The sequence below is a fragment of the Oryctolagus cuniculus genome, chromosome 8 (assembly GCF_051225735.1).
Source record: "Oryctolagus cuniculus isolate XC-2025 breed Fujian yellow rabbit chromosome 8, ASM5122573v1, whole genome shotgun sequence".
NCBI classification, from domain to species: domain Eukaryota; kingdom Metazoa; phylum Chordata; class Mammalia; order Lagomorpha; family Leporidae; genus Oryctolagus; species Oryctolagus cuniculus.
Genome location: NC_142874.1, coordinates 12573249 through 12590398, shown reverse-complemented (window position 1 = coordinate 12590398; position 17150 = coordinate 12573249). Strand labels below are relative to the sequence as shown.

The 17150-nt window shown below is 40.9% G+C and overlaps 1 protein-coding gene across 2 annotated transcripts in view; it reads right to left on the bottom strand.

The window, feature by feature from the left end:
• Nucleotides 1-5385: 5385 nt before the first annotated feature.
• KLHL2 (kelch like family member 2) overlaps nucleotides 5386-17150 on the bottom strand; it is a 123232-nt gene continuing 111467 nt past the window's right edge. For both annotated transcript variants that reach the window (XM_070047275.2, XM_008273508.5), the window contains 4 exons: nucleotides 13328-13456; nucleotides 12569-12709; nucleotides 8159-8302; nucleotides 5386-6505 (listed from right to left, as the gene is read on the bottom strand). In XM_070047275.2, the coding sequence (XP_069903376.2) occupies nucleotides 6477-6505; nucleotides 8159-8302; nucleotides 12569-12709; nucleotides 13328-13456 (443 nt within the window). In that variant the 3' untranslated portion in view covers nucleotides 5386-6476. The remainder of the gene's footprint in view (nucleotides 6506-8158; nucleotides 8303-12568; nucleotides 12710-13327; nucleotides 13457-17150) is intronic.

Genomic DNA, 17150 nt, shown 5'->3' with positions numbered 1-17150 from the left:
TTTACACAGCATCGAGAATACAAGAAGTGTCCAGTAAATGAAGGAGAATTCTACCATGGCAGAGATAATTTTCCAAATCGGAGCAGGTGTATGTGTGTAGACGGTCATAGTATTATTTTAAAGAAGATTTAGAGATGGAAGGAAACACAGATATTGCAGTACAACCTGTTGTGGGGCATGGGGAGCCCCAGCTGGATTTACTTCAAGTTCTTGTCTCACTGTGAGATGAAATCAAAGCAAGGTAGATAAGCTGCAAGAATGGGGACAGGACTTTTTTTTTTTTTCTTAAAGATATTAAAGACATAGTACACACGCAGGACAGGCGTGTGGGCAACCTCATGAGAATGGCCACCACCCCAGCCGGGTCACTCCCCTTACTGGGTAGGCGGTGGTGCCCTAACTGAATGTCCCAACGGGATGGAGTCTGGGTGGAGTCCTTGTGGCAGCCGTGTGCTTATCATGGAGTTTTCCGCATGATGGAAGAGGCTCGGGTCCATCATAGGAAAATGGCTGTGCTGAACTTGCAAGGATGGAAATGGGGTCTTTAGCAGTGCAGGGTTTCAGCAGGGAGGCACCTCGCAGCCTCTTCACAGCCTTTGTCAAACTCATTTATTTCCCTGTAATGAAAATACCGACAGGCTGAGAGTAACAACAGCTACAATTACTGAGAGCCCCTGTATTTCAAGCACATTAACATGCGTCATTTCTTTCAAACCTCATAACTTTGTGACATAACCCTGCTGTCATCATTTTAGAGGTGACCAAGGTCAGAGGTTAAGGAATGTGTTGGAAGTCATAGCTTGGGGGGGGGGGAGGGCGCCGGATTCTGTCCCGGTTGCCCCTCTTCCAGGCCAGCTCTCTGCTGTGGCCCGGGAGTGCAGTGGAGGATGGCCCAAGTGCTTGGGCCCTGCACCCCATGGGAGACCAGGAGAAGCACCTGGCTCCTGCCATCAGATCAGCGTGGTGCGCCAGCTGCAGCGCGACAGCCGTGGCGGCCGCTGGAGGGTGAACCAACGGCAAAGGAAGACCTTTCTCTCTCTCTCTCTCTCACTGTCCACTCTGCCTGTCAAAAATAAATAAATAAATAAAATAAAATAAAAAAAGGAGAAAGTCATAGCCGGCAACTGATGGTGGGATGCCAACTCAGGAGTCATTTATTTCTTTCCAGTGGGCTTCCCAATAGACCACACTGCTTTATTCCTTCAAGGGCGGTGCAGCCAGGATGAGAACCCCAGAATCAACTCAAGGTATGGTGCCCTTTTCCCAAGTAGCCACCTCTCCACTATAAGGTACTGGCAACCGTAAAACTGAGGGGGAGGCAATCTGCTTAGGTCACACTGGAACATGCAGTCTTAGCACGTTGCTATGTATTGTGATTCTGCCCCTGTACATCTGGTAAAATAAGTTTCAAACTCGTTCAGCAGCTGAGATTACAAATCATTGCGATGAAAAAAAGATGGCAAACACGAGGACTCATGTAGCACAGCACAAACTAACTGAAGGCTGGTAGCAGTCTACACAGCATGCTTCCTAGCCAGCATCTCTGAGACACCTGTTGGCCTTAACTTCTGACCTCCTTTTCATAAAACAGAACAAGCTGGGAACACTTCTACGTGCTTTAACAAAACAAGCCAAGATGAAAAGACAAAGATGGCGTGGGGAAGAGAATTATGTCCAAAGACCCTGAAATCATAGTTAGGAATACAGATACTGATACCTTGGCAAAACACTTTATGCTATAACTATTACACAGCTTAAGAAAGAAAAGACAGGAGGCAGCCCGGCGCCGTGGCACAGTAGGTTAATCCTCTGGCTGTGGTGCTGCCATCCCAGATGGGTTCTAGTCCGGGCTACCCATATGCTGTGGCTTGGGAAGGTCAATGGAGGATGGCCCAAGTGCTTGGGCCCCTGCACCAACGTGGGAGACCAGGAAGAAGCCCCTGGCTCCTGATTGGAGCAGCTCCAGCTGTTGCAGCCGTTTGGGGGGTGAGCCAACAGAGGGAGGACCTTTGTCTCTTTCTCTCCCTCTCACTGTCTGTAGCTCTACCTCTCAAATAAATAAAATCTTTTTTTAAAAAAAGAGGCATTTGACATGCTAAGTAGTTAATACTTTTTTACCTTAATAGACTGATTATAGTATCTTAAAACTTGAAAAATGTTGAGATAAATCTTCGATTCAGACATCACAGATTCATAGTTTCATGGAACATCGGCGTTTAGAGGTCTGGTATATGGAATGTTTGCTCTTACAGAGTTCCTCTCCCTGTCCTAGAACCTTTTCAGTTTCCTGATAGGAAATTGTTACTCACGAGGGTCTGTGCTCATGGTGGCTGAGGGAAGGGCCCTGAGAGTTTTCAGAATGACAACAGTCACTAGAAGGGCCAGTGACTAACGGGTTGGCACTTGCAGCCCCACCACTGACCTCTGGGAAGGGGATGGAGACAGACCTGTGTTAACTGGTGAAGAGGAATTGACAGCCTTCTGAGCTATGAGCACGTGGAGGTGCTGGGAGGGTGGGATGCCCAGAGAGGGTGTCCCCATGCCCCAAAACCTCACCCAGTCCACCTCTTCTGTGTACTTTAGTATTGTATCTTTTAGAGATTGATTTATTTATTTGAAAGGCAGAGTTAGAGAGGAGAAATCTTCATTCACTGGTTCGCTGCCCAAATGGCTGCAATGGCTGGGGCTGTGCCAGGCTGAAGCCAGGAGCGTGGAGCTTCTTCTGGGTGTCCCAGATGAGTGCACTGGCCCAAGCACTTGGGCCATCTTCCCCTGCTTTCTCAGACGCATCAGCTGTATAGGAGTGGAGCAACTGGAGCAGAGGAGCCGTTGGCACCCATAGAGGACGCCAGCATTGCAGGCTGAAGCTTAACCCACTGTCCCACAGTGCCAGCCCCTTATGTATCCTTTATACTACTTCTAAGAATAAATCAGTAAACAAATGTGTTTTCTGAGTGCTGGGAGCTGTCCCAGAAAATCAAGCCATCCCATGGAGACAGCTGCGGGAATCCTGGTTTGGAGCTAGTTGGTCAGAAGTAGCTGTGGCCTGGGCCTGTGATTGGTATCTGCTGTGGGAGCAGGTGTATGGGGCTCAGCCTGCAACCTAACACTATCAGGTCAAGGTAGGTAGCATCAGAATTGTGTTACAAGGTGCCCAGTTGGTGTCTGCTGCAGAATTTCTTGGGGGGGGGGGGGCGAAGCCCACAGCATATCTGGTCCCTGAGGAGTTCTGTGTTGTCAGAGTACAGCTAACAGTGCTCGGGTCCATCAGACTCTCAGCATCTCTGCTGACGACGGGTGTTCTTGGAGAAGTTCATCAAGTGTAACAGAGACCTTTTCTGATTAAATTCTTTATATTCTCATGCACCATGCAGAGTTCTATTAAATATTCAATACAATTCTGTGTTTAAATCTGAACAATCCCTATTAACTTAATAGAAATGTTATCACAGGTAACTGTTATGGCTTTAACAGCATTTGTCTCCCCATACTCATTCAGATCTTAAAGCCTCAAAGTCTTATGCTAAGGTTAATGGATTCATGGTTGATGGATTAGGGCCCAGGTCTGCTTCCCGAGGGTGGGGCCGCCTTTGGGAAGTGATTGGTAGGATAAGGTTGCTAGGGTGGAACCCCATGACCCAGTCACAGGAGCTTTATAATGAAACACAGGGACAAGGAAGAAGAGTGGGTTCCCTGTCTGCCTCCCGGCTCACCCTCTCTTCATGAATGCTCCACCTTACACTGCTCTCAACACACACCAGACCAAGGGATTGTCCAATTTTACACTGTGAGCCTCCAAACCGTAAGCCAAAATAAACCTTCCTAAGAGGCTTCTTCCAGGTGTTCTAGTAAAAATAATGAAAAGCCAGCTCCGGCCGCTGTGGCCATCTGGGGAATGAACCAGCGGACAGAAGACCTTTCTCTCTCCTCTCTGCTTCTGTCTCTCTGTAACTTTGCCTTTCAAATAAGTAAATAAATCTTTTTTTTTTTTTTAAAGGAAAAGCTGACTAGTCCAGTATCTTTCTTCTTGATCTTCAACCATTTTGGCAATATATAATGTTAACCTTTTAAATTCTCCTCCTGAGGTACCTGCCACAGTGTCCCATCACCACCTCCTTCCCCTTTCTGCTATGATGTGGATATGGTTTGTGTCCCCTAAGGGCCCAAGTGCTAGAAGCTTGGTCCTCATCTTGGCAGTACTGGGAGATGATGGGACTTCTAAGAGGTAGGGCCTTGTGGGGGATCCTTAGGTCATGGGGATGTACTCTCAGAAGGTAGTTCTCACATGATCCCTTGAGTTACTCCTAAGAGGGTTGTTCTAAAAGGAGCAAGCTTGGCACCACCTAGCTCTCTGCTGCTGGTTCGAGATGTAATTGCTTGCTTGTTCCTGCTCATACTCCACCATTGCTATCTGCACATCAGATGATACAGCCAGGGGGCAGCCCATGCCATGGAGTTTGTACTATGACATTTGGAATCTCAGCCTCTAAAATTATGCACTAAAAATTAGTTTTGCTCATTAGTAGCTTGTGTTAGGAAATTCATTATAGTATACCTTCCTTTCCCATGACCTTAGTTATCTATTCAGTTCACTCCCCAACTCCTATCTCCATGATTCCTTTCAATTAGTATCAAAACCATATTTCTTAGTCGCTTTAGAAAAGGTATTTTTTTCCCTTTGGATTTATTTTTGGTCCAATGCTAATAGTTTTCTATTTATCTTTTGTCCTGCCAATATCAGGGATCAAGAAATACAGAGTTTGGGGCTGGCGCTATGGCGTAACAGGTAAAGCTACTGCCTGCAGTGCCGGCATCTCATATGGGCATTGGTTTGAGGTCTGGCTGCTCTATTTCCAATCTAGTTCTCTGCTGCGGCCTGGGAAAGCACTAGAAGATGGCCCAAGTCCTTGAGCCCCTGCACCCACATGGGAGACCCGGAAGAAGCTCCTGGCTCCTGGCTTTGGATCAGCCCAGCTCTGGCCATTGCAGCCATTTAGGGAGTGAACCAGTGGGTGGAAGACCTCTCTCTCAGTGTACCCTCCTTCTCTCTCTGTGTAACTCTGACTTTCAAGTAAATAAACACACCTTAAAAAAAAAAAAAAAAAAAAAAGAGAGAGAGAAAGAAATACAGAGTTTAAATTTCATTAAACCTCGAAGAGACTTTCCTATGATGGGACTGTGGCTACTATTTTCTTGAAGGACAATTTTAAGTGACTCCAGTTACTGACATAATAGACTTGCCTTATAGATAATTTTGACCACAAATTAAAAATACGGATTTGTGAAGTGAGGAAATGCAAAATTTTAAAAGAACATACAAACTGAACAGGCAACTTTCTTAATATCAAACCAAACAGATAAAAATCAAGGACATTGTGAAACAAATAATATACAAACTTTTATTCAAAGATAATTCAATAAAGACATGATTTGGTCATTTTTTAAAGTGAGACTAATTGAATATCTCAGAAAAATTGTATCTGATCAATGCACAATGGCTACTTACAGAAAGCTCTTTCTTCTGTTAATAGCAGCTAAATTTATACACACAGAAAAAATTTCTTAAGACCATGCAAATTCAGTTGAATTCCATACATTCATTATATTCATCAAAAACCTGCAGTAATGTTCATGCCAAAGTGTTACTTTAAGAAAAAAATTAAAAATACACACCAAAACATGACCAAGATTAAACTAAAGAAAATAATAAATAAGCATAATTTATATTTTATTTAAAAAAGTTTGGCATCACACATATTCAAGTGTGTTACACCATGTTCATTCCTCAGAAGTGGCATTTTAAAGTGTTAAGCATTGTTAAATATCAAAAAATACAACTCTGTTTTACAATGTAGTACTGGCATAATTCAAAGTACTGTGCCAATTATAAATAGTATAATCAAGTTTCAAACATCTTTTCAAACATATTTAAAGGAAAGCATATAGACACACATTTGTATGCACACAATTTATTATATTCATGTAATCAAAGATATTTTATAAAAGCAAACAGTTTTATCCCTCAACTAGGTTGTATACTTACGCAGACTTTAATACCTGTTCAAAGGTTTTCAGTTCCCAGGTATACCGATTTTCAGGAGAAGAAATAAAGATAAAATTTAATTTTACAAGAACACACATTACTTTATCCTCCCTCACAAAATAATCCATAGTCATTCAAGGATGAAAAGAACTAGTCTTTATGAAAGCAAGTGTTGTCTAAAGACTACAGAGCGAGTACTGCAGTCCAGGTTTCTTATTAAAATTCAGTCAGCTGCTGCTCGTTGCAGAAAAAGCCTACACGGTGCTTCTACCAAAAATAATCTTCAGTAACCGAGGCCTAGAAAGGCAGACGATCTTGTCTTCTGCTGAGACTTAAAGTGCAGCTACAAGTGAAGTGCTAGATTCTCAGTCACTTCAGAAATGCTTGGTGCAGCCTGTTTCTCACGTGTAAATACGCCGAAGGTATCTCAGGCTCATAATGGTTTATCGATCACTGTGACTCCTGAGCAAAGAGATGAAGAAATCAAACAGACGTCACAGGCAGCATTTGGCATCTTAAAGTACTGAATTCTCTATTACTCAGGCAACAGGGACTGAACACATCGCAACTGCAGCATCTTTCTCAAACTTTCAGTACTATCATTTTAATCTGAAGGACAAGCGGAATCTGTTTACTCATGAGCCAGGAATGCATCAGACCAGTTAATACGGAACTAGTCTTTTCCCTGTGGCTCTGTTCCAGGGTATGCAATTTCACTCAGGCAATACCAAAATTCATCTAGTACTCAAGGGGGCAGGAAGCTTTTGAGGGAGACAGTTGTGTTCACTACCTTGACTGTGGTGACGTTTTCATCGTATACCCAGACGTCAAAAATAATAAAATTGTACACTTTAGCTATAAAGTATTTATCCTGTCAGTTATACCTCAGTGAAACTGCTGACAAAATTTTCACTTAATTTTGAGCCCTTTTATTCTGGGATGTTACTGTATGTATAATTCTTCTATTTAGTATTGTTTTGGATGACAATAAACAACAATGATTGTTAATTCATATAAACCTTTTTCTACACTACTGGGCCACATTTGTTACAGAAACTTTTTTTTTTAACTTTTATTTAATGAATATAAATTTCCAAAGTACAGCTTATGGATTACGTTATGGACATAACGTCCCTCCCACCCGCAACCCTCCCCTCTCCCACTCCCTCTCCCCTTCCACAGAAACATTTTTAACAATTAAAGCAACATAAATCTCATCATAATAATTAATACATTTATCACAAAGTTTTAAAACTTGACCATTATATATATATATTTTATTATTATTTGACAGATAAGTTAGACAGTGAGAGAGAGAGAGAGAGAGACAGAGAGAAAGGTCTTCCTTCCACTGGTTCACCCCCCAAATGGCTGCTACAGCCGGAGCTACACCGATCCGAAGCCAGGAGCCAGGTGCTTCTTCCTGGTCTCCCATGGGGTGCAGGGCCCAAGCATTCAGGCCACCCTCCACTGCCTTCCCGGGCCACAGCAGAGAGCTGGACTGGAAGAGGGGCAACCGGGACAGAATCCGGCGCCCCGACCGGGACTAGAACCTGGCGCCCATATGGGATGCCGGCGCCACAGGTGGAGGATTAACCAAGTAGCCACGGCACCGGCCCTGACCATTATACATATTAAAGGCTACTACCACTTATCTTACTAAGAGAATTGACTAAAAATGTATTTCATAATTTAACCAGTGTTGGGCTTAAAAAATGGAAAATTACTCCACAGCCTCACTATACTACTATCTCATGGAGCCTTTCCCTGAAAACCACAGGAATCAGCACTATCTGAGGACGTCCTGGACATCTGAGATATGAAAGCCTGCCACAGAGTGAACTGCTCTCCACTGCATAAAAGGTCTGGGACACATTAAATCATGTGAATGACTTTCTACACTGCAAAGACTTGGGATTTTGACTATAAAATACCACAGAATGGCAAATGAATACTGGGGCTCTACTTCAGAATATACATATCTAATGCTAAGTATTTTAAGCACAAAATATACTTTGAGATAAAGACTTTCTTAGAAAAACTTTAACATAAAAATCATAATGCTATCACTTTATATGAATTATAGAAGACTCTAAGAAATGAGACAGTTATTACCTGCATAACTTCTACCTGTGCTCATACAAGATGACACGACTGTCCACTTATCAGTTGTTGGGTTATAATATTCTACCGATGCCAAGTTACAGGAACCATCATCTCCTCCAACAACATATAACAGACCATTTACTGCACAAACTCCTTCAAAAAATAAGAGGAAATAGTTATTTAAAAACTATGGAATATGAATATCCCTGTCCAGGTCTGGTGGGATGAGCCATAATCCCTTGAAAAGAGGCAAAGAGACCATGAACATGAAAGAATTCCTTTTTTTTAAAAAACTTTTAATAAATATAAATTTCAAAAGCACAATTTATGTTTTATAGCAGTTTTTCTCCCCATAACCTCCCTCCCACCTGCAAACTATCCCCTCTCCTCCTCCCTCTCCCATCCCATTCTTCATCAATATTCATTTTCAATTATCTTTATATACAGAAGATCAACTTAGTATATACTAAGTAAAGATTTCAACAGACTACACCCACACAGACACACAAAGTTTAGAGTACTGTTTGAGAACTAGTTACACCGTTAATTCACATAGTATAACACGTGAAGGACACAGATCCTACATGGGGAGTAAGTGTACAGTGACTCCCGCTGGAGTGGCATTTAGTCTAACGGTTATGAAGCCCATGTCCCACGTCAGCGTGCCTGGGTTAAACTCCCAGTTCCGGCTCCTGACTCCAGCTTCCTACTAATGCAGACCTTAGGAGATAGCTCAAGTTGTTGGGTCACTGTCACCAGGTCAGGCTCCTGTACTGAGTTCCTGCCTTTTGGCTTGGGTCAGGCCCAGTCCCAGTTGTTGTAGGCATTTGGGCAGTGAACCAGCAGATGGGCATCTCAGCCTCTCTCAGACAGATAAAAAGTAACAGATACAGAAGGGAAAATACTTGGAATGCTAAACATACTTTTAAACAATTTCCTGTTCTAATTCCATTTCCAAGCTCCTACTCTGTGTCGTGTATCCAGTTGTTGCTTTACATCTGCATTACTTCATTTAATCTTCAAATCCATTTTACATCAGAGGTTAGAAAGTATTTCAATTCTGACTTATGTAGAAAAGATAGAAATAAGCCAGTAAGATTGTGCAACTCTCTCAAAGTCAGGATTTTAGGGAATCTTAAGGAAAAAATATGTATCAGTAGAAAGTAAGAGTTATTCTTAATTTTATTATATTGAATGGTTAGCTATTTTATTACCTCTAAAAGAAAATATTACTTATCTGATTAATAGAATAACTCTTTTTTTTGGTAAAAGTTCAAGAATATGAAAAAATAAATCATCTCTAACCCCACACCACTTAGAATAATGGACTTTAAATCCTGGTATCTACTCTGGATAATTTTCCTTTATGCATATATACTCAGACACTTCCTCTTTAGTAGCTTGCACTACATATAAGCTCACCCAACTCTGCCAACTGATACAGCTGGACATTCTTCAAGTTAATAACTACTGACTTACATGACTGTTAATGGCTGCATATACCACAACTTATTAAATCCTATTTTATTGATATTTAGTCATCTTTAGTTTTCTTGCTCTTACCAATGAAGTTGCAAAGAACAAGGACACTCCTGCACACTTTTTTTGAATACTTATGCAATTATTTCTTCATTTTTATTTGCTGGAAAGGCAGGGAGCCTGAGATGAGACAGATACCGATCTCCCATTTGATGGTTCACTCCCCAGGTGCCTGCAATAGCTACGGCTGGGCTCTGTCAAAGCCAGCAGCCAGAAACTCAACTGGATCTTCCACATGGGTATCATGGACCTAACTACTTCAGCCAATCTGCTGCCTCCCAGGGTGAGCATTATCAGGAAGCTGGAATCAGGAGTGGAGCCAGGACTCAAATCTAGGCCCTTCAATGTGGGATGTGGGCATCCCAAGTGTCATCGTTTTTTTTTTTTTTTTTTTTTTAAGTTTTTTTTGTTTATTTTTAAGAGTTAGAGAGAGAGGTAGAGACAGAGAAGTCTTCCATCCATTGGTTTAGTCCCCAGAAAATTTTTTATTCCCCATAAAATTTTTCTTTCTTTTAAAAATATGTATGTATTTATTTATTTGAAAGGCAGAGTAAGAGAGAGAGAGAGAGAGTTTTCCATCTGCTGGTTCACTCCCCAAATGGCTACAACAGCCAGGTCTGGGTCAGGCCAAAGCCAGGTGCCAGAACCCCATCATGCTCCCCCACATGGACAGCAAGAGACCAAGTACTTCAGCTCTCATATTACAACTTCCCAGGTGCATCGGCAGGAAACTGGTTCAGAAGCAGAACAGCTGGGACCCAAACTGGCACTCCAATATGGGATGTCAGCACCAGCAGCAGCAGCAGAACCCACTGCGCCACAACACCAGCCCACAACATTTTTCATAGAGCTGGATAATGAAAGCTTTCCATATACAAATTTTTTCCTTATTCTCCTGGTTAAAAGAATTGGGCTAATTTAGATTTCAAACAATAAACATATACAGGGAAAATAAGATAATTCCAATCTTTAGGAAAGTAAGAATCAAAAGTCCAAACTACAAAGAAATTTCCTAATCCAGGAAGGTATGAACACATACCATCATGGCTTTTCTAACTCAGTAGGGAGTGGGGTTAAGCACTTAACCTACTAAGAGCCCAGATTTGTGGTTTTACTAGATTATCTACACCTGAGGAGCCTTTAGCACTTCAAAAAATACAACTGGATGAAGTACAAGGTCACACAGAGTAATTATTATAGATGACCCACTCTGCTGCTGACAGTTCTTACAGCCCACATACTCTCCCTTAGTAATCACATTTAAACGACTGGCATTTCCCAAAGGCTACCCCGCTATCCTGCAATCTGCTTTCATTTGAATGTCCCTTTCTTGATTTGTTTTCAAGTATTCATGTGCTGACACTGTTGACATTTTAGTCAATGATCAATCACATACACAAACAGCTTTCCAAAAAGTCTATGTGTATCATGAAAGACTACCCAAGGATTTCAACATTTGATTTAATTGAACTATAATTTCACAATTTATTTATTTAGTTGAAATAAATAGATTTATTATCTTGATTCAAGTGTTTCACAAGCATTTTGAACTCCCCTTCTAAGACAGTGGCCCCATAATATAATGGAGCTGAAAACTTCCTATTATCTAGTAATACCAGTGCTGCGGAATGCTATGAGTCAACACACTACTTACGTGACTGTGGTCATGGTGGCGTGATAAACACAGTTACTCTGCTGCCAGTCATATACGACTATGTACAATACAAACTTGATAGTCATAATAAATGACTAAGTTCCTGGTTCATTTATCATTTCTTAAGAGTGTGCTCTTTCTACTTATAAAAAAAAACCAACCTTGCAGTAAACAGTACACCGTGTTAAATCCACAGCAGTCTCATGCATCTGCAAGTGACTGACCCACGCCACCAAGGTTTGTGTAGGTATATTCTCTGATGGTCACACAACCAAGAAATGGCCAAGTAGACAGAGACAAAATCACATTTCTCAGATTATGTACCCACCATTAAGCTATGCATTACTACAGTGAGTTCCCTACTCCTGAACAGTTCTACTTTTTTTTTTTTTTTTTTTTTTTTTTGACAGGCAGAGTAGATAGAGAGACAGAGAGAAAGGTCTTCCTTTGCCGTTGGTTCACCCTCCAATGGCCACCACGGCTGGCACGCTGCGGCCGGCGTACCGCGCTGATCCGAAGGCAGGAGCCAGGTGCTTCTCCATGGGGTGCAGGGCCCAAGCACTTGGGTCATCCTCCACTGCACTCCCTGGCCACAGCAGAGAGCTGGCCTGGAAGAGGGGTACCGGGACAGAATCCGGCACCCCAACCGGGACTAGTACCCGGTGTGCCGGCGCCGCTAGGTGGAGGATTAGCCTATTAAGCCATGGCGCCGGCCAGTTCTACTTTCTTAAAATCATCTTCTTACTGCTGCTGTTGCTTTAGCTTTTCCATTTTCTGAAATGCTGAACTGTACTAACGTTACCCCTTCGGGCTTCCCACTCCAGATTCAGATAATCAGTTAGCTTTTGAACCTGCTATAAACACTTCTTCAACCGGAACACATTCCCTGCCAACTGAACTCTCCAATATGATAGGTTGTAGGCAACCAAAAATGTCTGTGGCAATAATGATTAAATTCAGATTAAAAGATGGTTCTGCTGCTAATTAATTAGTCTCCATATTCATCACCAAAAAGCAGCTGCTAGTAGAAATTACTAAGTTAACTGAAATGTCACAACAACCTGCCATGATCCAGATATAATTATTACATAAGCTTCTGCCTTTGGTCAGTTCAAAGTCTACCACAGAACCCAGATCAACCAGAGAGCAAAGGAAATAAACAGTGAAACGAGGAAAACTTCAAATAAATTCAATACACATTTTATAATCTTTAGATAAACAGATACCTGCATTTCTTCTGCACATGTTCATATCTGCAACCTGTCTCCAGGTATTGGTGGTGGGGTCATATACTTCAACACTTTTTCGTACTAAAGGGCCATCATGACCTCCCACAGCATACAGTAAGTTGTTTAACACACCAACACCTATAAAACAGAACCAACCAAACTATTACAGAGAAAAGGGACAACAACTTCATAACACAGTAAGGTTCATACAGATGTAACTAACATTTTTGAAATTATATTTTATAATAAACAACTCAATATTAAAGCATACAATTTAAGAAAAGGAAGTCAACAGAATGGACAATAAACTCAATAAAGACTTTACTCTAAAAAAGGAGCATGTCAAATACAATACAAAGAATATGGAGGTGAAACACAAGAGAGAAAAGTCCTTTAATATGATCTTTTTAAAAACAACCTCCACAGTAAAATTTTAAGAAATATGTATGAAAAACTGATTATTCACCAAGTTGCAGCTAAAACACCAAAATCAAAAAGCTAAAAGAAATGCCAAATAAGATACTTGCACAAATGATAGATACCTCTTAATATAGCACTTAAAAATTAAATTTTACTTTGCAAAAGTGCACAAAGTGCCACCTACCATTACCTACACAATCCAAAAGATATTTAGAACGACATTTAGAATCAGCACATATTTTCAGACAATGTAAAGGGATACCAATGAAGCACTTCACTTGGGCGATGTTTTCCATCTTCTCTGCTCTTCAGTTACTGAGTGAGGCTCATATTTACCTGCTCCACTGCGTCTGGTGCTCATTTCCGCTATGTAGGTCCACTCGTTGGTTGTCGCGTTATAGCTTTCTACGGTGCTGAGACACTGCCTGGAGGCGCCATCATAACCTCCCACTGCATAGAGCAAACCTAAACATGGAATCACAAGGAAAGCCGAATTTACTTTCAAAAAGCTATGTTTTCGAGTCATAGAACACTAACGTATTTTCCTCCAGGGCAGGAGAGTTAAATGTTACTGAGTTGGGGGAACTCTATTAAAAATCTGACTAATGGAAGAGGATACCAAAAAATGGAAAAATCTTCCATGCTCATGGACTGGAAGAATCAATATCATCAAAATGTTCACTCTCTCAAAAAGCAATTTATAGATTCAATGCGATACCTATCAAAATACCAAAGACATTCTTCTCAGATCTAGAAAAAATGATGCTGAAATTCACATGGAGACACAGGAGACTTCGAATACCTAAAGCAATCTTGGACAACAGAAACAAAGCTGGAGGCATCACAATACCAGATTTCAGGACATACTACAGGGCAGTTGTAATCAAAACAGCATGGTACTGGTACAGAAACAGATGGATAGACCAATGGAACAGAATTGAAACACCAGAAATCAACCCAAACATCTACAGCCAATTTATATTTGATCAAGGTTCTAAAACCAATTCCTGGAGCAAGGACAGTCTATTCAATAAATGGTGCTGGGAAAACTGGATTTCCATGTGCAGAATCATGAAGCAAGACTCCTACCTTACACCTTACACAAAAATCCACTCAACATGGATTAAAAATCTAAATCTATGACCTGACACCATCAAGTTATTAGAGAACATCGGAGAAATCCTGCAAGATACAGGCACAGGCAAAGATTTCTTGGAAAAAGTCTCTGGAGGCACAAGCAGTCAAAGCCAAAATTAACAATTGGGATTGCATCAAATTGAGAAGTTTCTGTACTGCAAAAGAAACAGTCAGGAGAATGAAGAGGCAACCAACAGAATGGGAAAATATATTTGCAAACTATACAACAGATAAAGGGTTAATAACCAGAATCTACAAAGAGATCAAGAAACTCCAAAACAACAAAACAAACAACCCACTTAAGAGATGGGCCAAGGACCTCAATAGACATTTTTCAAAAGAGGAAATCCAAATGACCAACAGACACATGAAAAAATGTTCAGGATCACTAGCAATCAGGGAAATGCAAATCAAAACCACAATGAGGTTTCACCTCACTCAGGTTAGAATGGCTCACATACAGAAATCTACCAACAACAGATGCTGGAGAGGATGTGGGGAAAAAGGGACACTAACCCACTGTTGGTGGGAATGCAAACTGGTAAAGCCACTATGGAAGTCAGTCTGGAGATTCCTCAGAAACCTGAATATAACCCTACCGTTCGACCCAGCCATCCCACTCCTTGGAATTTACCCAAAGGAAATTAAATTGGGAAACAAACAAAAAAAAAAAACGGTCTGCACCTTAATGTTTATTACAGCTCAATTCACAATAGTTAAAACATGGAATTAACCTAAATGCCCATCAACAGTAGACTGGATAAAGAAATTATGGGATATGTACTCTATAGAATACTATACAGCAGTAAAAAAAAAAAATGAAATCTGGTCATTTGCAACAAAATGGAGGAATCTGGAAAACATCATGCTGAGTGACTTGAGCCAGTCTCAAAGGGACAAATATCATATGTTCTCCCTGATCAGTGACAACTAACCAAGCACCTAAAAGGAAACCTGTAGAAATGAAATGGACACTATGAGAAACAATGATTTGATCAGCCCTTGTCCTGACTGTCGAGGAACAACTTACTACTTTATTCCTTTTAGTGTTTATTTTGTTCTACTTAATACCATTGGTTGAACTCTTTAATTAACACACAATTATTCTTAGTCATTTAAAAGGGATCCTTGTTAAATATAAGAGTGGGAATAAGAGAGGAAGGAGATGTACAGTTCGGCACATGCTCACTTGGACTTACCCATAATGGTAGAGTTAGAAACGTGCCAGGGGATTCCAATTCAATCCCATCAAGGTGGCATACACCAATGCCATCTTACAAGTCAAAGTGATCAGTTTAAGTTCATAATTGATCATAATGATAGGATTAAATATCAAAGGGATCCCATAAACAAGACTAGTGTCTGCTAATACTAACTGATAGAATTAAAAAGCAGAGAATGATCCAACATGGGAAGTGGGATACACATCAGACTCATAGAATGGCAAATGTCCTAAACAACACTCTGGCCTCAGAATCAGCCTTTAAGGCATTCAGATCTGGCTGAAGAGCCCATGAGAGTATTTTAGGCATGGAAAGCCAAGGCACTGTGGCAATAAATAAATAAATAAATAAAATAAAATAAAATAAAATCTCTCCGAGTGAGATCCCAGTGGAAAGAACGGGCCATCAAAGAAGGAGGTACCTTTCTCTGAAGGGAGGAGAGAACTTCCACGCTGACTATGGCCTTGTCTAAATAAAAATGGAGCTGGCAAACTCAAGAGGCTTCCATAGCATTGGCAGTTCATGACAAGACCCTCAGGTGATTACTGACATCGTGAATAAGAGTGTCAATTGTTAAATCAACAACAGGAGTCACTGTGCACTTACTCCCCATATAGGATCTCTGTCCTTAATGTGTTGTACTATGAGAATTAACGGTATAACTAGTACTCAAATAGTATTTTATACTTTGTGTTTCTGTGTGGGTACAAACTGTTGAAATCTTTATTTAGTATATACTAAGTTGATCTTCTCTGTAAATAGATAATTGAAAATGAATCTTAAGAATAGGATGGGAGAGGGAGTGGGAGATGGCATGGTTGTGGGTGGGAGGGAGGTTATAGGGGGAAAAAGCCACTATAATCCAAAAGTTGTACTTTGGAAACTTATATTTATTAAATAAAAGTTGAAAAAAAATCTGACTAATGGTGATTTGTAGAATGATTAAGCCTTATTGTGAGGATCTGCAGTGTATATATCCTGATGCTAATTTTACATTTCCATCAATAATCTGGAAGAAAAGTAATCTTGTTATATGCTTAGATAACAGTGTTTACTATGTGAATAACATTCTAGAATACTGAAGTTATGTTAGTTAATTGAAAAAAAGTTAAATCAAGTTAATACTGTAAAACAATGAAACATTATCTGGCAATAAAAAGACAAGAGGTACTAATCAATGCCACAGCATGATGAACCCTGGAAGCACTATGCTGTGTGAGAGCAGCCTCTCACAGACGACCGCACACCGTGTGGCTTCTCCGGTACAGGCAAATCAACATAGTGACGGAAAGGCTATTGGCGGTCTGAGGCTGGGAAGGAGGCAGGTGAAGGAAGTAGGGTTGCTTTTTGGGAGAAATGAAAAATAATCTAAACTGATTTGTGGTGCCAGATGCATATGGATCTGTATCCATTAAGTGGGTGAACTGCATGGTACATAAATTGTATCTCAACAAAAGTGTTTTTAAATTTTTAATTAATTAATTTATTTATGTGAAAAGCAGAGAGACAGAGACAAACTTCCTACCCACTGGTTCACATCCCAGATGTCCACAATAGCCAGGACTGGGCCAGGAACTTAATCCAGATCTCCCATATGGGTGGCGAGGACCCACATACTTGAGCCCTCACCTGCTGCCTCCCAGCGTGTGCAAGAGCAGGAGGCTGGAATCAGGAGCAACGCCAGAACTTAAAACCACACGACACGATGTGGGATGTGGGCATCCCACGCAGCATCCTAACCTCTGAGTCAAACATCTACCCCAAAACAATTTTTTAAAAAATCTTGGTGCCAAGAATTA